The sequence below is a fragment of the Macaca fascicularis genome, chromosome 16, assembly GCF_037993035.2.
Source record: "Macaca fascicularis isolate 582-1 chromosome 16, T2T-MFA8v1.1".
Classification (NCBI taxonomy): Eukaryota; Metazoa; Chordata; class Mammalia; order Primates; family Cercopithecidae; genus Macaca; species Macaca fascicularis.
In genome coordinates, this window is record NC_088390.1 from 8,590,707 (window position 1) to 8,617,316 (window position 26,610).

The 26,610-nt window shown below is 42.9% G+C and overlaps 1 protein-coding gene and 1 long non-coding RNA gene across 43 annotated transcripts in view; one reads left to right on the forward strand and one right to left on the reverse strand.

Annotated features, from left to right (window-relative positions):
* MYH10 (myosin heavy chain 10) overlaps positions 1–26,610 on the reverse strand; it is a 153,866-nt gene that overhangs the window by 41,194 nt on the left and 86,062 nt on the right. For 23 of the 42 annotated variants that reach the window (XM_074018545.1, XM_065532753.2, XM_065532745.2 and 20 more), the window contains 7 exons: positions 20,477–20,650; positions 20,112–20,226; positions 15,407–15,469; positions 5,825–6,018; positions 5,611–5,732; positions 3,616–3,685; positions 3,361–3,521 (listed from right to left, as the gene is read on the reverse strand). In XM_074018545.1, coding sequence (XP_073874646.1) covers positions 3,361–3,521; positions 3,616–3,685; positions 5,611–5,732; positions 5,825–6,018; positions 15,407–15,469; positions 20,112–20,226; positions 20,477–20,650 — 899 coding nt within the window. The remainder of the gene's footprint in view (positions 1–3,360; positions 3,522–3,615; positions 3,686–5,610; positions 5,733–5,824; positions 6,019–15,406; positions 15,470–20,111; positions 20,227–20,476; positions 20,651–26,610) is intronic. The other 19 variants (XM_074018564.1, XM_074018555.1, XM_065532755.2 and 16 more) reach the window with 1 other exon arrangement.
* Positions 11,731–26,261, forward strand: LOC141408755 (uncharacterized). The gene is made up of 2 exons (XR_012425277.1): positions 11,731–11,837; positions 25,803–26,261. It is a non-coding gene; the product is annotated as an uncharacterized lncRNA (long non-coding RNA).

Sequence of the window (26,610 nt, forward strand, 5' to 3'; positions counted from 1 at the left end):
GCTTTTCCTCAGCCAATCCCAAGTGCCTTGCGCGCTGCACTCCTCCGGGGACTACCCACTACTGGACATCACATCCCTGGATTCCAGAGCACCAGAACGGCCTGAGCCTCCTGGGCCCCACCGACAGTGCTGAGGCTCCACTCCGACAGTCCACTCACACGGCTGTGCTCCCACCTAGACTCTGAGCTCCTCAGGGGCGGGGATCGCGGCCCAGGCATTTTTGTGGACACAACCAAGTGACTGACAGACTCCAGGCCTCCTGAGGATGTGTTTGTTGAGTAAATTAACTGGGTATTTCCTAGAAATAATCTGTAATTGTTTCTCTGAAGTCCTTTTACAACAGCTTGCAGGAGCAGCTATAGGACGCTCCTGGGAAAGAGAAGCAATTGAAGGCGATGGAAAAAACAAGAAAAACATTTCCAATTATTCATTCACTCCAGCAAACAGCGGTATCAGGAGTGGGAGTGTCTTAAGAAAAGAGAGACAGTTGCTGTTTTAGAGCAGAAATGACCTACCTGTCACATTTCCTTGCAAGAATCCCACAACTGCCATACTGCCAACAAATTCCTCCTTGCTGGTTAGAATTTTCCCTGAGTCCACTGCTTCATAACTGTTTTTATTCTTGCTCCTTACAAAACCTTCTAACTTATTCCTACCAGCCAAAAAGAATTGGCCAAGTCTTTTTTTTTTTTTTTTTTTTTTGAGACAGTCTTGCTCTGTTGCCCAGGCTGGACTGCAGTGGTGCAATCTTGGCTCACTGCAACCTCTTGGGCTTAAGTGATTCTCGTCCCTCAGCCTCCCGAGAAGCTGGGACTACAGGCGTGCACCACCATGCCCTGCTAATTTTTTGTATTTTTAGTAGAGACAGGGTTTCGCCATGTTGGTCAGGCTGGTCTTGAACTCCTGACCTCAAGTGATCCACTGTGCCTGGCCGGGATTGGCCAAGTCTTAATTCCAAGAGTTTCTACTACAAAAACAAAAGTTTCAAAAATGACTTTTGAATTTATTAAGCATCACCTTCCAATTCTTGCAATCACCTTCAGGAATGCTGTAAAAATTCAGCCAATCTTCTTATTTAAAAACTACTGCCCTAGTTGCTTCCTTGGCCCTCTGGGAGATAAAACTGTCAAATGATGAGTCAGAAACATGCCGGGCACTTTGTTTAGTGGAATGAGGCAGCTGGTTTCCTTCTGCACTGTGGTCGGCTGGTTTTTACTAAGCCTGTGTGTCAGGCACTGTCCTCCAGGTTTTCATGAGGGAGCTGTGACATCAACCTATCTCCGAGTGTTTGGAAAGTGGACTTTGAAAGTGTTCAAAATCACTTTAGCTCCTTCCCCGCCTTTTTATCCTTATCCCAATGTCCTCCAGGGCGCTTCAAGCTCAAGTTCATGGATTTCTGTAAAGACACCTATTTTTTTTTTTGACTATTAGCACTATTCTGCGTTTTTCCACAGTACAATCTAGTTCCTTTGAACAGGTTATCTTCTTTTTTTGATGTATCCTAATTTTAAGTCCCAGCCTACCATATACATAGTGTGACTAAAATATTTAGGGGCAAAGGGCTGCAAAGGCAAAGGCATGTCGGCCTACATATACGATTACATGGATTTGTTAGATTTAAGTCCTTAAGATGAAATAATGCAAGTGAAATATCTTGTTTTTAAGTTCCTATCTTGCAAATTTTGCAAGCAAGGTTTAGATCCATGAAAAAGCTGCACAAAGTATATCTACATAGTTTGTTTCCTGTGCTTTTGATAGTTGTAGCATGTTTCTGACAGGTGTCAAGTTTTTTGCTAACTCTATGAAGTTAGCCTGGCACCTGCCATTGCTCACTCCTTATGCCATGTTAGGCATTCTGCAGTTCAGTGGATACAGTGAGGAGGCTCTTTGCTATCAACAGGGTCACTTTATTATTTATATAGTATCTAAACATTAGTATATAAAAACTCAAGTTTTTTACTCCTTTTTGCCAAATGTTTCTTAGTATCAACCAGAAGGTATCATCTATTTGTCTTCAACTTTCCATGCTACTCTTTTTACTCCGTATTCTATTTTATAGGCAAACAAAAAAAAGAAAAACAACAAAACAAAAAACCCAAAAAACCAATATTGCCTTTACCTTCTTCTGTTTAAAGCCCTCTTGACCACGGTCTGGGCAAGCGACTGCCCAGGAACCAGAGCTGTTTTCCAACCCACATGTAGGAGACATTATTGCAGAGTGCTGACTTCCAGTGCAGGAGTTCAGATTCTGTTTGCTCAAAACTGTCTGGATGACAAACTATTCAACCTCTCTCAACTTCTCTCACTCCCAAACCCTAAGTGTTCAGTAGGAAGAAGTATACCAGTACTACCTTCTAAATCCAAATCGGTTCTAAGTTCTTTGAATTCCATCTCAAATTTAACAACTTTTCTCTCATTCTCCAACACCACCTTCTTGGGTCCAGGCACCATCATCTTCTACCTGAATCACTAAGACAGCTTCCCAACTGGCCCTCCCAATTCTACTCTTGGCCTGTCTCAGTGGATTCTGCACACCGCAGCCAGGCGGCCTTAACAGTATAGATTCCCTTCACTGCACTCCTAACCCCTGTCCAGCGTCTGATTCTCAAGCCTCTTCTCTCACCTTGCTCCCTCTCACTCATCCTGCTCCAGCCACATGGACTATGTCACCTTCTCAAATGCTGCCAGACTCTTGCCACAATGCTGCTGTAGTTCCCTTACTGAAAAGCTTCTCTCTCCTCCCTTCACAGGGCCAGCCTTCTTATCCTTGAGGTTTCAGCCTCAGAGAAGTATTCTCTGAGGACTTGAGCTGAAGCAGGACCCTAAGCCCCTTGGCCCCTTTGTGTGTGTGTGTGTGTGTGTGAGTGTGTGTGTGTGTTTGAGATAGGGTCTCACTTTGTCACCTAGGCTGGGGTGCAGTGGTGCCATCTTGGCTTACTGCAGCCTTGACCTCCCAGGTTCAAGAGAGCCTCCTGCCTCAGTTCCCTCAGGTAGCTGGGACTACAGGCACGTGTTACAAAGCCTGGCTACCTTTTATATTTTTAGTAGAGATGGGGTTTCGCCATGTTGCCCTGGCTGGTCTCGAACTCCTGAGCTCAAGTGATCTGCCCCACTTTGGCCTCCCAAAGTGCTGGGATTACAGGCCTGAGCTGCCATGCCTGGCCTCCTTGTGTGTTTTCTTATTGCAACATCTCATTACTTAGAATGTTCATGTATTTACCTATCTCTGCCACTAGAAAGCAGTTTCCATAAGGACAGACTTTATGTTTCACATACTCTTGCATCCCTAGCCCAAAACGTAATGCTGATTTAGCACAAGTGCATCCTCAGTGAATGATGAATTCGTGAATAACCACTTACTTTCTGGCTAGGTAACCTCTGCAAACGGCCTGGAAGAAGATAATGATGTCGGTGATTTTTAAATCTCTCTCTTCCTCTAAGTGTGCCAGAACTCCAGCTCTGAAAAATATCTTGCTCTGTCCAATTCTGTACAAGTTTGGGTCCAATTCTAAAGCCCGGATCTAAGACAGAAAGAGTTCATTTACTTTTTTTTTTTTAACTACAAGAAAGATTAGATTAAGTCTACAAACCAGAAAAAAATCAAGAAAAGCTTACCATTCGTTCACAGGCCTGTTTGCCATCCATAAAACCTTTAGGAATAGCATTTGGAGTTAGGATCTCATATCTGTAAGAAAATATTCCAAGAAGTATTTTGTAGAAATTTGTGGACAATGTGTATCTGCTAACTGTGAGTTTTGCTCTAAGAGGCAATAGAATGTTGGGTATGTAAATACATGTTAAATTAAGAGTAAAGAAATGAACTGGTGATAATCTGATGTTTTCTGTAGATCTACTTTCTATTTCTCATAAGTAAAAATGAGGTTAGTTCTTTCAGGTCAAAAAGTAGGTTTAGGAGGTTGTGGCAGAGAAAAATCAAAAGCATGCTGTTTTAGAAACCTTTCATTTATCTTCATTTCCTACAAAATGTTCATATCCTCAAGATGCAAAAGAGATCTGGCTTTCTGCACTTTAAGTCACTGTCAATTTGTAGCATTTATTAGATAACAGGAAGGGCTGTAAGAGTTGTGTCCATAGGCTTCTATTCAGAACATCAGACAACATCAGGGTGACATGTGACATGACAGTGGTCAGGGTGCACACACGTACATGTGCTCACTGAGCTGCACATTTAAAATCTGTGCACCTCACTGTATACAGGCTATCCCTCAATCAGAAAAATAAAAGATACTGGCTATTTTAAAGGAGGAATCCTGGCTACGTCAGTCAACTTTGTATCTTGGATGCCAATCATACTCCCTTTTTCTCCTAACAATAAAAAATGAAAATCTACCAGACTTTATCATACAATAGGATCAGAACGACGGCCTTCCTGAAGACACACAAGGACTGCAAGGGCTTCTCAAGGTGACTATCTGGAACAGTGGGAGAAAGTACACAAGGACCATTCTTTGACCCGGCAGCACCATTTATTTCATGGAACAACAAATGGTGTCAAACTTTGAAATCTGATTTCCAGAAAAAGGAAGAAAAAAAGCAAACTAAAGTAACTATTCAAGAAAATTACCAAATAAAAGTTAAAAATAACTCCCATCATATCTTTGTATCCATTTCCACTGCAGGTTGATAGATCTTTTCCCTTTTGTTTTTTCTTAATCCTTTTCTAATCTATGTACTCCTTTTCCTACGTTAGCTAAAAGATTGTAATTGCATGCATGTGTGCGCACATGTACACACATACATTGGAAAAAAATTCATACACATACACACACACATACAGATAATATTCATTGAGAAAAGATGGAAAGAAGTACCCCAACATGTTTTTAGGAATCACTCCTGGATGATTTTTATTTACTTTCTTTCTTCTCTTGTATTTTCAAACTTTCCTAAAAGGAACATACATTACTTATCTATTTAAAAAATCAATTTTAAAAATAATTATGTTTGGCCTGTAATTCCAGCACTTTGGGAGGCCGAGGCGGGATCACAAGGTCAGGAGATCGAGACCATCCTGGCTAGCTTGGTGAAACCCTGTCTCTACTAAAAATACAAAAAACTAGCCGGGAGTGGTGGCACGTGTCTGTAGTCCCAGCAACTCAGGAGGCTGAGGTAGGAGAATTGCTTGAACCTGGGAGGTGGAGGCTGCAGTGAGCCGAGATGGCGCCACTGCACTCCAGCCTGGGTGATGGAGTGAAGACTCCGTCTCAAAAATAATAAATAAATAAACAAACAAACATAATTATGTTTGAATCCCAGGTAGACCTGTCTGAATGAGTAAACTGTAAGCTTCCAGCTTTCTATGTTTATCTCAAAGCTCACTTCAGGGCCCTGAAAACGTGGCATGTTTCTTTGCAGCACCCACAGCAGTTCCTAGCACGCTGCCTTTTTAGAAAGTACGCACTCAATCTTCCTACCAATAATCAAGGTAATTAAGGGTTGTCCTTCTCCAGTACGTCACTATATGTTTGCTATATAAGAAAACAAACTATGTAGGGGATAAGGAAAAAGATTTCCTTATTATATCACTGTTTTAATTCATATGAAGATAAGCTTTGATACGTAAGCAAAAAAAGTAAAAGTTAGCAATACCTCTGTCTGAATTCCTGGAAAACTATTCGGTTGGGGAAGCCCTGGCGACAGATGCGGATCCCTTCCAGGACACCGTTACAGCGCAGCTGATCTAGGACTAGGTGTGGATCCAATTTTCCAGCCTAATCAAGCAAACAATAGTTTCGTAGTTTAATCTTTAGCACCTGACCTAGATCAATTTAAAATACTCGCATATGTTTTGCTCAGCACATACCCTCTTCTCGTGATTGGGAATGATGCAGCGAACGAAGTTAGGGTTGGTGTTTCGGAGGGTTGCCATCAGCTTGGTCAGAGATTCTTTGTAGAGCTGCCCGACGGTACGAAACATGCCCTTCTTGGTTTTATATGCGGAGCCAAAAGCTGTCTCAGTCATACCAGTGACTTGATCCAGACCCACGATACGGTCCACTGGGGAGGAGAAAGGAGAAAACAAATATAAGCCAAACCTCACTCGTTAGCAGGGAAAGAAAAGACACAGTGAAAGTGCAGCAGCACAAGCTTTGTGGAACAAATGACAGGAGATGCCATATAGGTAAGGCAGTCAGCATACTTAGGCACTGCACAAGCCGGGAACTAACAGCCACACACTTATATGGCAGGAGACTGTAGTGCTGTGACAGCTCCTCACTAACATACACCAGCAGATGCCTTCCGCTGCGCTAGCTTCAGGAATTCACTATCTTGGATAACATTCTGCCTGTTACATTTACAATTATTTGGTAAATGAAAACTCGTTGGCTGGCATTATTGATACATACAGACTGACACTGTGAAAGGCCTCCAAATAGGAAATGGCTCATAAAAATATAAGAATATCTGTACAAATCCACTTAATGAACAACCTCAGGGAGTAGGGACCAGAATTCTCTCTTATTAGTCATTAGATTTTCAGTAAGAAAAGTCATTCAAGTTTTAGGAACAAATGCAGGAAAATTAGATTACAGGAGTTCAGATTTTTAGCAATGTGTAAGCTTCAGCTCTCTTCTCAAAACATGAGTAACACTTATTAAAGGGCAAGAACACAAAATAGGAAGGACCATTTTGAAAAGAATAATGCCTAAGCTTCCTCGGTGTTCAGTGGCTAAACTTGTCAGACATTCCCTTGTTAGAGCAACTGATATTTTTATATTATCCACAAAGACCTAGTACTCCTAATGATGAGATCATAAACAGTGCACCAGCCATAAGCAAAACATTTGGTGCATAATGTACATAACCTCTTACCGAAAACAAATTAAATGAATGAAACACATTACTCAAATACTTTAAAATCAATCAGAATTATCAATGGAACTGCCCTTCTTAATGCCCTCCTCAACCCTAATGGACACCTCATTTCTTTCATTTGTTTCCTATGACAGAAACATGGGGACCTGACGCTGTGTGAAGAGCTTTATGTGCAAGATCTCATTCGATTATCAATTCCCAATGAGGTTTTTAACAGCAGAGAATCATGACCCCGGGAGGTAAAAGCGAACTGCTCAAGTTACGCAGGTCTTCAGTGGAAGCTGGGAGAAGGGCGGGTAAAAGCTGTTTAATTTCCAGGCCCATGCAGGCACGCTATACTACAACTGCTTCCAAGCAAAGCTACCAGATTCAAGGGTGTGGGTCAGAGCTACCTCTTTCGCTTGTGCATTGGAGACTGTCTACTTCAGAGACCGCCGTTCTCTCCTGTGCCTTCGACCTCTCCTCCTTCACTTGCCCCAGCAGAAACCAGCACCAAACCCATTTCTGCAGGCCCCATAAAATACTGATCTTCCCTTCACCCTGTATCGCCCACTTCTCTTGTCAGAGCCAAGCTTCTTTCTTGAGCAGTTCACACCCTTGCTACGCCACATCCTCTCCCACTAACTTCCTCTCCCACTAACTTCCCAGCGTGTAGCCAACTGGCTTATGGCCCGTCCTCTTCCTCTCCTGCCCAACACTACTCAGGCAGTGACTGGTCAATTGCTAAATGAATAGACACCACCTAGTGCTTGTTTTTCTTGACACCGGTACGTTTACCTGGTGATGTCACAGCAGCATTCTAAAAACTCTCCACTCCTGGCGTTTTTCGGAGCCCCACCTTCTCCTGTACCCCACTTCCCTCTTGCTACTTCAGTCCCATGTTTCCTGATGATTTCTCTTCTGCTTTTCCTGTACCTCATGGCACTCAGCTGGGATCCCAAATCAATTCATCTGCAACCCTTCTAGAATAAGGCACAATACAAGTGCTGACGTTGGCCCTCTGCTTTTCTCAAGCCAGATTCCTAACCCAGGTGATCTCAGCTACGACTCTAACTAGATACACCTGACCACCCAGAGCCAGCTGCCAACCACTTGTATTCTGCTCTCCACTCAGATGTCACAAAGGTGCCTCTGCCTTCTACAAATGCTTGTTCAATCCTAGCATGTCTGCTTTGACTCAATGTGGCATCCCTGCTCCCAGCATCACGCCTGGCACTAACATGCTTGATCTATACATGTCAGTGGATAAATTATGTAAACATTAAATATGTTTGTAATTTTAAAAGGTGAGAAATGCATTCAAAGAAAATAACAGGATGTTATAGGAGAAATGAGTGGTTAGAGATCTCTCTGGGGAAATGCCATATAATACCCTGTGGGAAGAGGGTATTAAGAATTTAATAAAATTAAGATTGGGCCTGTGGGAAGATGACCACTCCAGTTGGTGCAATCAGCATATGTGAAAGACCAGGGGCAGGAAGAAGCGAAGGAAGGCCAGCCCGGAGAAGGAGGCACCAGTATGAGGAGGAGCTTACAACACTCGCACTGGCTGCTGCCTGCAGAATGGCCTGGGGAAGGGGGAGGGGAGAAGTGGAAGTGGGGAGACCAGACAGGTGACCCTTCCAGGAGTCCAGGGTCTAGGCGATGAGGGCAGCTGGAGCTAGTGAGATTATGAAGATGGATCGAGAAGGAAGATTCAAGAGGTATTTTAGTGGGAAAATTGACTTGCTGTTGTGATGAATTCAATATGCATAGTGAGGCAGAGGAGCATTTCTTTTTTTTTTTTTTTTTTTTTTTTTGGCAGAGGAGCATTTCAAGAATAACTGCTAGGATTGTGGCTTGAGCAACTGAATGGCTGGTAGGGAAGACAAGGAGGGAAGTGGGTTTTGTGGATGGGAAGACAAGACCCAAACTCTAAGTCAGTCTGGGATGCCCGGGGACTTTGAAGTGTAAGAGAGATGTCAAATGACAAGAGGAATATTCCAGTCTGCTGCTAGGAAGAGAGGTCTAAACTAGAAAGGTAAATTCGGGAGTTGTCAACTTTTATCTAGGGGAGACCAGAAAGAGATGAGGACCTAAGACCATCCCCAAGGAGCTCAGAGGAGGAGGAGTTAAAGAGGAATGAAGGCCGGGCACGGGTGACTCACACCTGTAATCCCAGTATTTTAGGAGGCCAAGGCGGGAGGATCACCTGAGGTCAGGAGTTGGAGACCAGCCTGGCCGACATGGTGAAACCTTGTCTCTACTAAAAGTATAACAAATACAAAAATTAGCTGGGTGTGGTGGTACACACCTGTAGTTCCAGCTACTTGGAAGGCTGAGGCAGAATTGCTGAGGCTGAGGGAGAAAATTGCCTGAACTCAGGAAATAGAGGTCGCAGTGAGCTGAGATCGTGCCACTGCACTCCAGCCTGGGCAACAGAGCGAGACTCTGTCTCAAAACAAAACAAAACAAAACAAAACAAAAAAACGAAGGATATGGAGAGGGGACAAAGGCCCATGTCTTAAACCCAAGCATGGACCTACCCTCTATCCTGTTCTTCCTCCTGGGTTTCCTATCCCATGGAACCACTGACCAAAAGTGGTCAAGCCAAAGGTTAAGATGTCATCGATCCACCCTCCTCTCCCCTGCCCTTGCTGGGCTCCTGCTTCTGACCTGGATCCTGCACTTCTCCCCCATTTCATCCTCTACCCGCAGTGCTACATGGTTCCTTCATTTACACCTTCTGTCCCTGTGTAATGTAGCAGCCATTTCTAAAAGATAAAACTATGCATTAACATCCTTGAGTTTCTCCCACAGCCTGTCGGATATTGTCCAAATAACTCAGCTCAGTAGGACAGCACAGTGATGGCCTCCACTCAGAGTCAGACACACCACACTCACTCATGAGCTGGGTGATTCTGGGGCAAGTGACCCAACTTCTCAATTTCCTCCTCTTGAAAGGGAGCTAAAGAGACCACGCTTCAGAGCTGTGAGCCTGAAAAACATTCAAGTGCTCAGTGAAGGCACCTCTCTTGTCCCTTTCACTCATGCCCCTAACGGCCAACTGTACAAACTAGTTGCATTTGTCCAAAGACACAATGACTTCACATCCCATGCTTTTCTCTCTGCCTGGAATGCCCAGCCTGCTCCAGTCATCTTGGCAAACCCTTAAATACTTTTAAATCTCCATTCCTTTACCAGCTACCTCAGGGAAACCTTCTTAGGCTCGGTTTTCACCCTGCCTCCAAAGCTAAATAGGCCACTCCCTTCTCTAGGCTTCAAATCTCTGGGACAGAACCTCCACACTGTTCTGTGCATCTTCTCACTGGACTGAGTTTCCCCAGGGAACATTTTTCCAGCATCTCACATACTCAGGGCCCTGAAAGCTGTGCCCATGGTGTTTCTGGCCCCCCAACCATCAGCGGAGACAATCTCCCACCCCCAAATGTTGGCCGGTGCCTGGTGCCGGGCACACAGGAGGTATTTAATAAGCATCTGCTAAGTGAACTTGCACGAAGTTTACCAGAAGAACAAATCACCACCACAACGAGAGAGGAAGAGCACCATGTTGCTCTGGAAGGATTCAGTTACCCTGGTTGTGCAGGACTTTAGCCCGCACAGGCAGTTCTTAAACACAATCTGCTGTCAGTGTTGTGTGTGTATGTTTTTAAAAATATAGTAACCGATAAATAGTCATAATAATCCTGATTTTCAAATTTAATTTTAATAAGGACAATCCAAAGCTAAATATTCAGATTTTTAAAAAATAATGCTTTAGACTTTCAGTTCTTGTTTTTTTGAGATGGAGTCTTGCTCTGTCACCCAGGCTGGAGTGCAGTGGCACGATCTTGGCTCACCGCAACCTCCGCCTCCCGGGTTCAAGCGATTCTCCTGCCTCAGCCTTCTGAGTAGCTGGGACTACAGGCGCCCGCCACCACGCCCAGCTAATTTTTGTATTTTTAGCAGAGACGGGGTTTCACCATATTGGCCAGGCTGGTCTCGAACTCCTGACCTTGTGATCTGCCCGCCTCGGCCTCCCAAAGTGCTGGGATTATAGGCGTGAGCCACTGCATCCGGCTATTTTTAATTCAACATTTTAAACTCTGGGTTAGATTCTACCAACAAAATTGTCTTGTGAGTGAAAGAGAAACACGTTGGGAAATTCATTAAATGATTTGAGCCACACTAATAATGTATGATTTCACTCAACAATCAAGACCCGAAAAACTTCTATTTTAAGAGTATATCTTCTTGTTGATCAAAGCAGAAACCAGAGAAAGGCAGAAAGTGCGAAGAGAAGACGCCAGCAGCTCCTTGAAGTGAGCAGTGCGCCTCACTGGAAGACCTAATATTGCTTCTAAATCTCAAAGTGCCTTTCCTCCAGCCACCGTTTCAGGGTAAAGACCGGCTTTGTTTATTCTTGCACTATACATTCTTCTATCTGAGCTGTCAGGAGAGCCTGGTTAGGACTGCTGGTGGGCATTTAAATTCATTACTTGGTTCTAGAAGCCTGAAAAGTATTTTATACTAACATCTAATTTACTAATCTATAACAATTTATTTAAACAGTCGGAAATTAGATGAGTTCCAGACTGAAATCTGTGAGGATATATTCGCAGTTTAAGAAAAGTGCAATGTGTCATCTATCTCATCATGAAACTGCCATCAACAGTTTCATAGAAGGAATGGCATCGGCTGGTGCCAGAATCCTTAACTGGCCCTTCTAGGGGATAATCTAGGAGACGGGTCCATAAGATTTTTATGTTTTTCAAATCTGTGCATGGGCCACAGTACTAGTGTTACTAAATTTACTTTCAAGTATTGAAGCTAGATCTTCAGAAATTCATTCTAGTGAATATAGCTGGAAACCAAAACAGGGAGAAGAAACCTATTTAATGTTAATTTCAACAGCCAGATGCTGATGACTGAGAGCAGCATCACACACTCCTTATGAAAGGTGTTCAGTGCCCAGCACTGTGTGAGGCATGGAGCAGGTTCTCAATACTCATTTAAATAAGGTAAGACAATTCCATCCTCATACAGATGAAAATTGTCACTGTTACAAGCAATTTGGAAACAAATATATTTATTATGAATTCGCAGAAAGAATCTTAACATCAGTCTGTCTCCGTAATATCCCTGTTACATGTTAGTGTAATAACAAGTTTGCAGTGGTTACATAACTAATTGCTAGAACCGATCTGCTAATTACTCTAGCATCTGAAAATTTTTAGAAAAACCCCAGGAAGTTGAGAGGTTGAGAAGAAGCACGTGATTTAAGGAGAAAACAATCTTCTTTATTCCAAGCACTAGTCTCAAGCCAGACTTGAATGTCTCCCTTATCTCCATCTACCTTCCTATCCCTTTCAGCCATCGAAGACGTTGGGCAGACAGGAAGCCCCTCTTTGCCCGCAGCTTCCACTATGCTCTGTGCTCGCTTTCTCCCCTTGTCAGTCCCATGTCCCCAACTCACGCTGAGACTGGGCAGCCCGGCACCGCGGCCTATCAGCTGAACCTTGGGACACTATGAATGATACTAGACTTAAGGAAAGCCAAGGAAATAAACATTTATCGGGTTTCTCTGTTGTTCTGTAATTACAGCAGCAGCTGCTGCAGATGCAGCCAAGGCAACGGCAACTCTACCACACCACACATTCAGGCACTCCCCGTGTGCCACGCATTCAGGTTCACGTTGCCTCAGTTGATACTCACAATAACCCTGAGAACTAAATGTCGCTGTCCGCACTTGCCCTCAGGAACTCAAGCTGCAGTACCCAAGCGCTGCTTCTCTGTGGTGAGTTTCCAACTATTGCTAACACTTGAGATCAAAAAATAGGAAGGAGCAGAATATACTGCAACAATAACACAAACCTTCATCCGTTGAAAGCGAGAACAATTTAAACACGTAAACTATGTCAGACCTAAACCACAGATTCTAAAATGGGACTTAAGATGGAGGTTATGATTGAAGGATGTAATCTATAAGGAGATTAAATGGGTACCATCTTATCAGTCATGATACTTGGCTCTACATGGACTTCTCAGGTTTTCCCTGATTTTTGCTGTGGTGGTACACTCTTCCGGACCTGTCAGCTGCAATCTAGCACACATGGAGGTTCAAAGAGCCTAACTGGTGCTGTTCTATGAAGGAAATTGCAGGTGCAGGTATAAACTAGCGTCAGTGAAAATGATACATAATTGTCCCTCCAACATGATTTGGATCAGGTCTAAAACCTTCCATAGTCCCAATTACCCTATTACCCATCACCCCTTTAGTCCAAAAGCCCTGCCTGTAGCTTTCAGGTTACAACCCCTTTTTGCTGGTTCATTCTGCTTGCATCTTCCACTACTGGTTTCTCTCTGAAGCCCAGACTTTCAAGATATACTTGTAAGAAAAGAGTCCTCGACTTTATAGCAGAAACTTGTATGACCTCCGTATTTGCCTCTAGGAATCCTGTTCTCCCCTGTTGCTTTCTCTTTTGCACTTGTCCTGTAATTCTTCTGGAAATCTCTTTTTATTCCAGTCCCAGAAGCCTGCATGCTCTTCATAATGCTATTTGCCCATCATTACAATTGTACTTAAGCACATGGGTCCTATTAGCTTTGTGTCACCTGCTTTAGAGAGATGCTTACCACACATCAGCACATCACAGGCAATCACAATCTGGATCCCTAGAAACTCCTCCATCCATTGTCTTCCAAGAAATCACTGGAAATATTAAAGTCCTCCATTTTCATTTTAAAATCCCTTAGCCCTCTCTGGGGTGGTGGTCTTAAATCAATAAACACATTAAAGAGAAAACGATTTTGCTGTAAAATATTACACTCAATTTCAAAGAACATATTTGGCCTTGGTAGATGGATGGGCTTCCGAGGAGAAGTAGAGATTGAGACCGTTGGTGCTTGGTTCAGCTGAGTAATTGAACCAAAGGACACCTCACAGAGACAGACAGAGCTGGGAACATTTTCAGTGCCAAGGTGAGGGTGCAGTGAGGGAAACGGGCCTCCCTGCTGCTCATTCATTAGCATGAAGTCATCTAAGAGCGGCTCTCTACTGGATGCTGCTGGTACAGCAAAATGCCTGGTGTATACACCCCAAAGATCATGGTCCCACAGGAAAGAGTGCCCGTGCTTTCGGTGGTCACAGCTGCTGGGGCTGAAAATTGGGTGTGGGGTCACCACTCCCTACCCATCCATCAGCTCTCGCTCAGCGACTTAGTGATACTTTGCCTCCTCTGTGCCAGGTGCTGAAGAGATGACAGTGAGCAAAGTCAGGCACTGGCCCTGCCTTCAAAGAGCTCACAGCCTGGAATTCTCTTATGAGGTTAGAAATCCAAAGGGAATTCATCTAAAGAGGGCACTCACTTTAGGAGAAAGTCCAAAAGATCAAGCACTAACCTTTAATAAAGCCCAAGTCCCAGGTTATAGCCGAAAACTACCTCCAAGCTCCCCCTGTCCATTTCAACACTGTCAGCATTCCCCAACGCCAAAGAGGACTGGATTTAGAGATCTCTTCCTCTGGAGTTCTGTAGAATTTTCATTCCTGCTTATGCTGTCTCTAGCATAATCTTTTATCTCCTCCCACTCCATCCTTGCAATCTACTTCTTTCATAGTATGTGAACTAGAGTTGATGGCAGGAATTTTGAGTTGGATTAAAATAGGCATGGTCCTTTAACATTTTAAAAATAACTTTTGAGATGGATTTGGATTTCAGCATTATCATGTTCCAAAAATCATAAAGGAAATTTCATAAGATAAATTTATCTTTGAGTTTCGCTACTTGCCAATTTCACTAAACATTTGGAAGGCTGGCTGGGCTTCATTTTATATTGGGCTTTTGGAGACTCTGTAGCTGTAGTTAGGCTGTATTTTAACACAGGGCTAAGGATTCAGATCACAAAGCCCAAACATGTGGAGCTCAATTTAAGGTTCAATGTATAATCCTGACAACATTCCACTCTGTTTTCGTCTCAACTTGCACATTATCAGGCCTTGTAGATCGTTTCAGGGCCTCTGGTTGAAAAGAAAAGGGCAAGTAGCCAGATATGCACACACATTCCAAACAAAAGGTATAATGAGGAGACCAACACACCTGAGGTAAATATGTAATTATTTGTCTGCAAAATGTGTCTTAAATAAAAGGAAACACTCCTCCTTGGAAATTCCTTAGAGTTGAAAATTTAAAGGTGACTCAAAAGCAAAGGAGATGTCATTTAGCAGATCGGTTCTTAACGATTTCCTTAGAGGACTGTGTATCACAATGGCACTATTGGAAAAGGTAGTGGCATACCTTTTAATATGCGGTGCTATAAGTGCTATGCATAAAATAAGAAGCAATGTGTAGGCAGTAGCAATTAAATTGCTTATGCACTCAAACATTTGCCTTGAAGTATAATAAAACTGAGCATGAAATGAAAGGTTCATGCAGGCCTATGAGCAAAACCAAAACAGAAACCCGAAGGCCCACCCCAGCCCCCCAGCCTACCCCCTGCCCTCCCCGGCCACCCTGCCAGTCCCCCCCACACATTTTTCCTGTGGGCTTAAAACCCTTCTGTTTTGGGAGACCTACAGGCTTTATACATTCACCTGGTGGCTCATGAAGACCAGAAACACTGTCATAGAAAGAAGCTCTCTGAATATTCTGAATCTCTAAAGCAGAGAAACAGCAAAAACAGGACAGAAGAGCAAATACACAAACACTTCAGTTAGTGTGAAAGACATTCGACAGCACAAGTCAACTTTGAAATTGGGCTACAAAAGGAGCTAGTCCAAGGCAGATCCCATGCAAACATGACTGTTTAGAGCATTTGCACATTTGGACAAAGTTCTTTATAAAATAGATTAAGGCTAAATCAAAAGAGCACATTCCCAGTTCCTGATGTGAGCATTACATGATATCAATGTCAAATGATTACCCCATGTAAATGCAAGATGAATTTTAAGAGGAATAGGTACTATTTGAATCATCTATCAGAAAAATCTCTTATAGTGAGTAGCTTAGGACATGACGGCAGTGAAGTCACAGCACTATGGCAAATGTACATATTAGTGGCTTTTACTGTCACGAATTATGCTGCTGTGTAATTTTACTTCCAATACAGATTCTCGGAAATATAATTTCCAAAAAATAATTTGAATACAAATTACTATACAATAGATATACCATTAAGGAAAACAAAATTCAAGGTCTGTTGTAGCAAAATGTTAAAATAATTTTGAATCATAAGCAAGATTATACTTATTGATCATACTGTTACTCATGAAAATATCCTAGAAGGTACATTGACATGAAAAGGCAATCTTTAGGGGTTTTTTTTCCCTCAATATAAACCTTAAGAAGTGCCAAGAAGTCCTTTGCAGCTGGTAAAGAGATCCAAACAACATCTTTTAGCGAAAAGTAGGCATTATAAACCTCTAGGGCAGGGCTGCCACCAATAAATCTTATTTCTCTTGGTTTGGCCTTGAGAAAACTCGAAAACTCTAACACAAACTCTATTTTCTTTTTCTTTCTCTTTCTTTTTTTTTTCAGTGGAGACAGGGTCTCGCTGTGTTACCCAGGCTGGTCTTGAACTCCTGGGGTCAAGCAATCATCCTGCCTCAGCCCCCCAAACTGCTGGGATGACAGGCGTGAGCCACCGTGCCCAGCCATAAACTGTATTTTAACACAAAATGTTTCATACTCTAGGTGTTGTACCTTCACAGGCAAACTATATTCATATATCATATATTCATCTGTTCATGTTCAACTTGTTATTTTCTGCTTTTGCATTTCAGTGGCCCTAAAAAGAGGAAAATAATGTTTTTCTAGGGTTATTTTTCTAGAGAAAAATTGCTCCCCTTGTCCTGAGAACTCTACATCCAGAGTGAGCAGTGATAAATCCTCCACCTTAGAACCCTCTTTAAACCTCTATGCCTGCCACTACTTTATGTATGAAACAGTCTTCAAAATTGGACAAACATGGTACTGCTTCTCTGCCCACTCCTCGCCCTGAAGAACAGCGCCTCCCAACAGTGAGTGGCCTCTGAGATGTTCTCTGTCACTCAGATGAAACTAACTGTCAAGCTGAAGAGCGACAGCACCTCCTGCTAAGAGCGGCGTTATCTGGAGAGCAAACACCTAGGAGTATTCCAGAGCAGAGGCTAGCAGAGCCCAAGCAAACCTGGGGTAGATAAGATATCCCTTGGCTTATTTTGACAAGAATGGCCAAATGCACTCCCAACAGCATATCTTTAGAAAGACAAGGGCCATCAATAGGGCTGTGCAAACATGGCGTCTGTGGGTCAGAGCTGTGGACTAAGTACAGATGAACGAGGTTCATGCCAAGGGCTGAAGGAGCTCAGCAAGGCTTAAAGTTTCCTCTAAGCATTTCTGTAATCAAATCAATAACTTTCCTGTATCTCTTAAATGGAAGACACAAAAGTACAGGTAAGGAGTCTCCAGACAGGGTCCTACCTGTAAGACGTAGCATCTGTGATCCGTAATTTGTATGACATCCCACCCTCCCACCTCGCCCACCAAACCTTACACACCTACAGCTTCTGACCTATTGTTGCCAAAGCCCTCTCCAGTATCTGGGGCTGGTGAGACCTGAAGCTAAAGAAGAATGGAAGGAGGAAGTAGGGAGCTGGGAGCCAAGAAAAAGACTAGCTCAGTTCTGTTACTGCATCTGTGTATATCCTGGTTTCTCAACTGGATTACTAGCTCTTGGGAGGCAGGGGACATGTCTCTCATTGCTTCCAGACCGAGCTCACAGATTATTGCCATGGGAAGTACATAATTAGGTATGTGGTATTATACGAATGGGTCAAGTGCTGAACGGGTGTTTCCAACACCATTTTTGGTTAAGGATATAAGACAAGGACTAAAAAAGGGTTCATAGTGTCAGAATAAATATGTAATAAAGGACCTCATTTCCATGCTTATAATGTCAGTGGTCCCAATACCTGTTTTCCTTCAAAATGAAGAGAAAACCAGTTTTTGAGGCTGGTTTTCAAAAACCAGGGAAAAGTCCCCATTTCCTCTGTTCCTGTTTCCCAGGCATCATCTCCATACCCTGTCATCTTCAGTTGTCCCATACTCAACTCCCCACTTCCAGGCTCTTTCACTCCAATCCACCCAACAAACACTGCCTGTTTCACTTCTTTGAGTTCAGAATGGGTCACTACCCAAGGTCACAAACCTACTGACACTATTTATTCAGCACAGTCTCAAGTCCAAATTCCACTAGAGATGGGACATGAGGACTCTCCAGCCTAGCCTCAGCCTACCAGCCCGGCCTCATTTCCTGCTCACTCTTCTCTGCCCCAGTCCTCTCTAAAGCCAAATGGAAGACTCCTCCTGAGCTATGATTATCGACCTCTCCACCGTGATCACTCTGTACTTCTCCTGCCAACTTCATTTCTACAAATGCCACCCCAGACGCTCACTCCTAGAGCTAGTTCATGTAAACCTTCTTACCCGCAAACGTTTAAGGCATAACCAGGCCACGAATGCTCATAAATTAGTGCTGAAGACACTGTGTGGCACTTCGTAGGTGCTCAGGAGATGTCAGCTTCCATTGTTTAATCAACAAATCATTTTTATTCTTTAAGGACAAGGAAAATTGCATCCTCTCGTTATGACATTTTCCCCTTAGCGCCCCAGAAAAAGGCAGTCCCTTCCTCTGTTGCACATCCCTAAAAACTCACTGTGCCATTCCCATGGCATTTATCACAGATCCACTTTGCATACTGATCTCACTCCCTCTGCTGTGTTCTAAGACCTTACAAGGGTATCCGGAGGAGAAGCTGAACATGAGGAGACTTTGTAACCTACACAGTCCCCAATGCTGTCACAGCTGAAGTGATTCCTGAAGGAATGCAAATCCTTAGGACTGCAGCATTACTCCTCCCTCTTCCTCCTCACACATTTCCAACTCACCAGCGCTGGCCTTTCTAGCACTGTAGACCCTGTAACAACCTGAGCTCAGAGGTCTTTTCTGTTCTCGTCTCAGTTTCTCATATCCCACTCTTAACATTGCCTATCGACAAGGCAAAGAGGAGCTCATCACTGAGGATACTGTAAGTTCTACTGGAGCTCCCTGCTTCTCTTCCCAGTCCTCACACGGCATCCCTCAACTGAGTAGGTCACTGGAAGTGACACTGTGCATTCAGTAGTCAGTTGAAGACTTTCACCTAAAGGTACAAAGATTAAAGCCTTCTGTTTTACTTGTTGGAAAGCTCGTCTTTCCCCCAGGTCCGTCCCCTCTTTGCTATGTCTCAGGCCCACAGTCTGTTCCCAGGACGCATGCGTGCAGGTATGCATCCCGCCCCTGCAGATCCCTCACACTGACTTGATCTGACAGACACAGTCATTCTTAAGATGATCTTTCATAGGGTCACATTTCCCCTAGTCACTTTCTCTGTGTCCATTCTTCAATTCCTGTCTCTTTCCTTTGGCCCCAATTGCACTTAGCCCCCTTGTTCTCTGCTTCCATTTCTTTTCCTCTACCTCTGAGAAGACAGCTAGCTTACAAGGCTTAAGATGCTATAGAGAAAGCAGACGTGAGCCAGGTAACTGAATAGGTCTGGCCTCAGGGTCAGGGTCTAGGCAGGGGTAGATCCAGGGCTGAGGTCCTGCATGGCCTGAAGCCAGGCAAAGAGGTGGAATAGAGCCAGGATGAAATGTAGCAGGAGGGCTGAGCTCTAGGAGAAGATACTGGTTCCCACGATGCATGCGGACACAGAGACATTGTGATTTTCTGGTGCTAGTAAAATCTTGCAGTCTACCACACAAATCACCAAAATTCTTCACCTGAGGTTCATATAACAAAAGAACTATGAGGACTGATGGAAAGAAAAGCAACTGATCTAAATGCAGGCGACTTGAGTTTATCCACCAGCCACTGGGTGTCCGGGGCAGGTGGTGAGGAAGGACATAGCTCAGGAGGCCTGACACAGGGAAAAAGGAATGAGCAGGCCTTCTCAGGTTTTGTATCCCAGTGTTCCTGGATTATAACTGAATTGGGACTGCGGTGGCCTGAGGCATATGTGTACGTCTTTGTGGCTCCGGGCCTAGAATGTTTCTGTGCTCCCTATAACATCTGACCAAGAAGGCAGATGTCTCTGTATTCATTTCTTAACCCAAGTATTCTTAAAACGGATAAATTCCGATATAATGGCAGCCCTGCTCTAGGGAAAGAAAGACTTTAAAGAAGTATATATATCCATATATATGTAAAAGAACCATCTATAAACCTTAATTATAAAAGATTCCAGTCAAGCATAATTACAAAGATAAGCGCTTTCTTACCGTCTTTCCAAAGCTCTGCCACAAATCTGTCTGATGACTGGTGCAAAAGGGTGGCCACGTTGTCATTCAGGGGGTCCATGTTCTTCATCAGCCACTCATCTGCCTTATAGTCCACCTATCCCGCACCAAAGCCAAAAGTGGTGAAATGGAGAACACAAAACCAAACACAAAAACAAAAATACTTTAAGCCTCAACCGAAAACTTTTATACAACAGTCCCCAAACTGGGCTGTCTGAAAGACAATATGTTTGTAATATATACTGTACTTGTTCGTTTATCAGCACCTTTGTTACACCTTCATAAAAATGTAGCAACATTTCAAACACAGCCATTTTAATCCAGTTATTCAACATAAGAGCTCTTACCTTCCCTGCATAATGTATAATGCAAAAATCAGCTTTGTCTTTTAGTTGTCGAGGTTTCTGAAACTTGGAGTGGGAACCTTGCTCTTGAACCAGTTTTTCAACAAAGGTTTTATCTGTGGCTTTAGGGAACCAGCATTCTTCATCCAAAAGGGCCAGTACACCAGGAGGGTTCGCCTGATAATGACAGGCAACAAAAATTCACAAGTTTTGCATGCCACTTTAATACTACTGAGTTTGGCACTTCAACTTCTAAAACAATTAGTTTTATGAAGATCCATGGAAAACAAATTGCTAGGATGGAAGGGAATGTCTAAGCCATAACAAGTTTATAATTCAAACACTGACATCTCAAACTGCTAAATAAGTACTAGCACGAAAACAGAGGAGTAACTTATCTCAAACTTATAAATACTGTATGTAAATTGCAAGTAAATGAATTCCAGACAGATGGCCCCACAAAAGCGGCAAATAAAAGAAGCCAGAAACGCAGTGGGAAGTGGAGAGATGAAACTGAATGTTTATATTCAGTGACTGGAGAAGTCATTATAACACCTCAACTAGCAAGAATGCTTCAGATATTTTATATCCAAATCAGTTTAAGTTTCTGTTTAAGTAATTTTTAAATTAACTGTATCACTTTATATATGGCAAAATATTTTAAACTATTATTAAGTAGAGTATATGGAAATTGATAAACTGAGTCATCAGTTGCTTTATATATGTTTTAACAGTCACTTGCCAACCTATTTTATGTGATTCAATTATTACTTCATTGAAAAAAAGTAGCACTTTGGGAGGCCAAGGCGGGTGGATCACGAGGTCAGGAGTTCGAGACCAGCCTGGCCAATATGGTGAAACCCCGTCTTTACTAAAAATACAAAAATTAGCTGGGTGTGGTGGCACGCACCTGCAGTCCCAACTGCTCAGGAGGGTGAGGCAGGAGAATTGGTTGAACCTAGGAGGCGGAGGTTGCAGTGTGAGCTAAGATGGTGCCACTGCATTCCAGCCTGGGCAACAGAGCAAGACTCCATCTCAAAACAAAAAAAAGAAAAGAAAAAGTGCTAGATGACTCCATAGAGACAGAGAGTAGATTAGTGGTGGTTGGAGGCTGAGGGAAGAGAATGTGGAGTGACCACTAATGGGTAAGAGGTTTCTTTCGGGGGTGATGAAAATGTGGCAGGATTAGGTAGTGGTAATAGTTCCACAACTTTGTGAATATACTACAAACATCACTGAATTGTAGTTTTAAAGGGTAGATTTCATGGTTTGTGAATTATGTCTCAATTTTTCAAAAGGCCTAGAGCCCACATTGTCTGGAGTGACTTCCTTTTTGAAGGTAAATGACACATGAAAGCTAAATAAGATATTTAAGTAGTGATGGTCTGTTTTCTAGTGTTTCTGGGTTATCATTTATTACCACACTGCAGATATGGCAAGTGTGTGATATAAAACTGAACTCGTATCAGTTCTAGGGCACACTCATGAAATCAGCTTTTTGAATAAAACTCTAAGATCAGTTCTCTTCAACTCCTAAAGCCTTCATATTTACTGGTGAAGAGTTGGCAATACACACAAATGCTGTTTTTAAAAGTAGCTAGAGGCTATGGTTAAATATAAATGAAACAGTGTAATAACGTGGTCAGAGAAAGGGATGGGTGATCTGAATGCCCGCGGGTGGAAGCTGAGGGAACCTTCTGCAATGGAGATCCTTACTGCAGGACTCCTCCACCTGAAAGAATTGTCAGGGCTTCAGACCAGCTAAAAGAAGACAGTAATCTGAGGCAACTGGGATTAGGTCACTTTAGAGGAGCTCAGAGTGGCAGGTAACTCAATCCACCCCAATCACACAACAAGTGTGAGAAATGAAGTTCCACATTAATGTTAATATAACAGAAACATCCTCCTTTTACCCTTTTACATTCTTAGCCACTTTTAATGAGAATTTTCCTAAATTCTGACAGTCTCTCAAATAAAATTTGCATTTTTTTCTAAATGATTTGGTGACAGCGTGATTATGAATATCATTATTGTGTCTCCTTTTTATTTTTTCCACTTCATCCTTCAATGTCAAGATCTCTATTATCATTCCTTCTCTTAACTGGGTATTTCCAGGAGCTGTAAGCTGAGAAGCCTATGTTTCTGAATATTGGTCATAGGTTTTGTGAGAGCTTTTGAACTCAGAGGTTTGCCTGCTACCAGCCCACAATCTTGCGAGGCAGGGGTTGGGATTATGTGAGATGGGGTAAGCCTGGCACGGGCCTGTCAGGTGCCACCACAGAGGACGTTTTTATGGCCTTTTCCTTCTAGAAAGTATTGTTTTCACTCTCCATTTTGCAAGGAACATCAATGGGATCATCATCCCATGTCATTCCACAGGCTGTTGTTAAATTCCCCGTCATCATAAACTCTCATGGAGTTTTAAAAATGTTATGTTTTTATTTATTATTATTATTATTTTTTGAGACGGAGTCTCGCTCTTGTCCCCCAGGCTGGAGTGCAGTCGTGCGATCTTGGCTTGCTGCAACCTCCACCTCCTGGCTTCAAGCGATCCTCCTGCTGCAGCCTCCCGAGTAGCTGGGATTACAGACACCCGCCACCATGCCTGGCTAATTGCTTTTTGTATTTTTAGTAGAGATGGAGTTTCACCATGTTGGCCACGCTGGTCTCGAACTCCTGATCTCAGGTGATCTGCCTGCCTCAGCCTCCCAAAGTGCTGGGATTACAGGCGTGAGCCACTGTGCCTGGCCATGTTTTTATTTTTTAATCAGATTTTATATTTCTATGAATAAGTAGAATAATCCTCAAATTGAGGTATAGAGTGAGTCAGCATTAAATCTTGAATTCCCTCCCTCCCCTTTCTGAGTGATCTCTCCTTTAAATTAGGACTATTTAGGCAGGGAATAAAGGGTCCACTCCAAAGGCTTAACGAAGAGTCTAGAAGTACCAGTACAAAGAGCATAGGAAGGAAAGAAGGAACGAGTTAACTAGTTCTCTCATTGCCTGTCAGTGTCTGGGCATAACTGGTGACTAAGAACATCATGACTTCCCAGCTCCAATACTTTCTGAATGCCCGGCTGCTGTGGTTTCAATGTGTTCCCCAAAAGTTTACATGTTGGGAACCTGATTCCTAATGCAGCAGTGTTGAGAGAGAAGGCCTTAGGAGGTAACTGGGTCACGGGGGCTCTTTCCTAGCACACGGATTAATTCATTCATGGATCAGTGGGTTGTTGAGGAGGTGGGTTAGTTATCATGAGAGCGGGTCTGTCATAAAAAGCCAGTTTGGCCATTTCTTAGGAGCCCCCCTCGCCATGTGATGCCCTGTGCCACCTCAGGACTCTGCTGAGAGTCCCCACCAGCAAGAATACCCTCATCCAATGCAGCCCCTAGACTTGGGACTTCCCAGCCTACAGACTACGAGAAATCAATTTCTTTTGTTTATAAATTACTCCGTCTTAGTTATTCAGTTATAGTAACAGAAAACAGACTAGGACACTTGCCAAATAACTTCCCTAAAATACCACTTTCAATGTGCCGTTCGCCTGCTAATTTCTGACCATAAAACTCATCCCTGGAGTGCTCCCTGCACAGCATCTACACCTGTAATACTTTCCGCAACACGGCCAGCCTACTTTGTGGCCTTTGCCTTTTTCTGAATTCACCCAGCATCACTTAGAGTCGTACCCAGGAACCAATGAACTCACCACTATGTTGTGTTCTGTTCTCTGGTTTCAAGATCAGGTTCTTGAGGACCGAGGCCATGGTATATACTATCTCATATCCCCATGGCACCCCCAATCTGCATTTCCAGGCCATAACTGAGGATTTAATAAATTCTCTTCTTTTTTTTTGAGATGGGGTCTCACTCTGTCACTCAGGCTGGAATGAAGTGGTGTGACCATATCACTGTAGCCTCCAACTCAGGGCCTCAAAGGATCCTCCTGCCTCAGCCTCCTGAGTAGCTGGTAGTACATGCACATGACACCATGCCTGGCTAATTTTAAAACTTTCTTGTAGAGATGTAGTCTTACTGTGTTGCCCAGGCTGGTCTCAAACTCCTGGTCTTAAGTGATCCTCTCACCTCAGCTTTCCAAAGCACTGGGATTACAGGCATGAGCCGCCACACCTGGTCCAATAAATTGCTATCTGGATCTTATTCTACTACAACAATATTTACACTTAAGGCCTGGAAAATAATTAAAAACGTAAACATCAAACCCCTTCTACTTCACTTATTTTTTTGGGGGAACAGGGTCTCATGTTGTCACCTAGACTGGAGTGCAGTGGTGCAGTCTCGGCTCACTGCAACCTCTGCCTCCTGTGTTTAAGTGATTCTCGTGTCTCAGCCTCCCGAGTAGCTGGGACTACAGGCACATGCCACCACACCCAGCTAATTTTTTGTATTTTTAGCAGAGATGAGGTTTCACCATGTTGGCCAGGCTGGTCTCGAACTCCTGACCTCAAGTGATCTGCCTGCCCCAGCCTCCCAAAGGGATTACAGGTGGGAGCCACCGCACCTGGCCTTCTACTTCACCTATTTTTGCTTGGAGTTAGTTATTAGGGTTGAAATGTTTAATTACCCCATCATTTTCACCTTTAGAGTACAATTATTGTGTGAGAGTAAAAAATACATGAAAAAATAGTAAAGTATTTTGTCCTAGAGGATAAAGCAAAAGAAATGCAATTAAGTAACATTAAGAATTAATATTTGTAAGACTCATTTAAAGGTCACAAAACCATCAGATTTAAAAACACTCTAAAAACATTTTAAAAAATAAGACAGGTAATTTTCCATTTGGAAGACTTTCGGCACAATTATTCCTATAAAGATATTGACCTAGCAAATTTTATGGGTTCTCGTCCATCCTAAAATAAAACTGCAGATACATAATCATTATATTCTTAAAATGTAGGACTTCCAGTGTCATATGGACGCATACAATGAGCATCTCAAAAAACATATCCTATAGTCATCAACAGTACTAATGTGAAATACTCCCTTCTCTTATTTACATAAATACCCAAACAATTCTTTAGGCAACAAAGCAGTGATGAAATGTAACAAAATGTGTTCATGTGCTTGTGTATGCACAAGTTACTTGGAAGTCACTACAAGCATGCCACCTCTAAATGACCCTGTAAGCTACAAAGAAGCAACTATCCTCACAACTATAGGTCATTTAAGATTTTTTGCTGTAAACGTGCCTTGAAAGGTAAAATGATTTCTTATGTATTATAAAAGCCAAATGAAAATTATCCATTGCTTTCCTTAAACTCAAATTTCTAATGCGCTGGAACTACATCTCTAATATGGGTGAATGCCTTCTAGGTTCTTCCTCTTCCCGATGTGCCACTGCTCCTCCTGACTGTGGGTGCTGTGCCATCCACGATCTCTAGCCACGAGACCGCCAACACCTTCAAACATGAAGAACACAAGTGGCAACCAGAGACTGAGCAGCAAGAACCAGAAGCCTGCTGTACCTCCTAGGAGAAAACTCTGAGTTATTCAAACATACCTACTTAACTAGTGTTAGAGCTTTCTCTACACTACAGATGTCAGTGCTTAATCATGTTTTAGTTTTTCTTATATTTTGGCAGATAGCAAAATAAAATAAATGAAGCTGATACCTTGTTGAGCAAAAGCTAAATAAGGAGTACAGAACCAGATTGTCAATACTTGCTTGAGATCACATGGAGTCGAGTTCCAAAAGTGAATGAGTTATACACTCAAAGCTTGAATGTGAATGAGTTCTATGTATTTTTACAGAACATTAAACCACCAAGAAAAGAGTTTCTGATGCTTTCTAAGATTGCCACTAAAAATACATCTGACAAGACTTCCCTGAGAACAAAAACTTCACATTAAAAAAAAAAATCTGGCAAAATAAAAACCTCTTTGTACTTTAAAAGGCCAAACCTGAGTTATCTGCAAAATGGATTTACATGACACATCTTATTCTCAGCTAAATAAACTGTCAGGTGGAGCTCCACATCCTTTGAGAGGTACACGCAAATGCCAGCACACAGGGCCATCTGCAGTCTGTGTGGGGCAGAGCCCACTATCCAGTATACCCATGCGAGCAAGGACAGGAATCAAGCTGCGAGGAGAGCTAAAGAAGGATTTTACTGGCATGCTA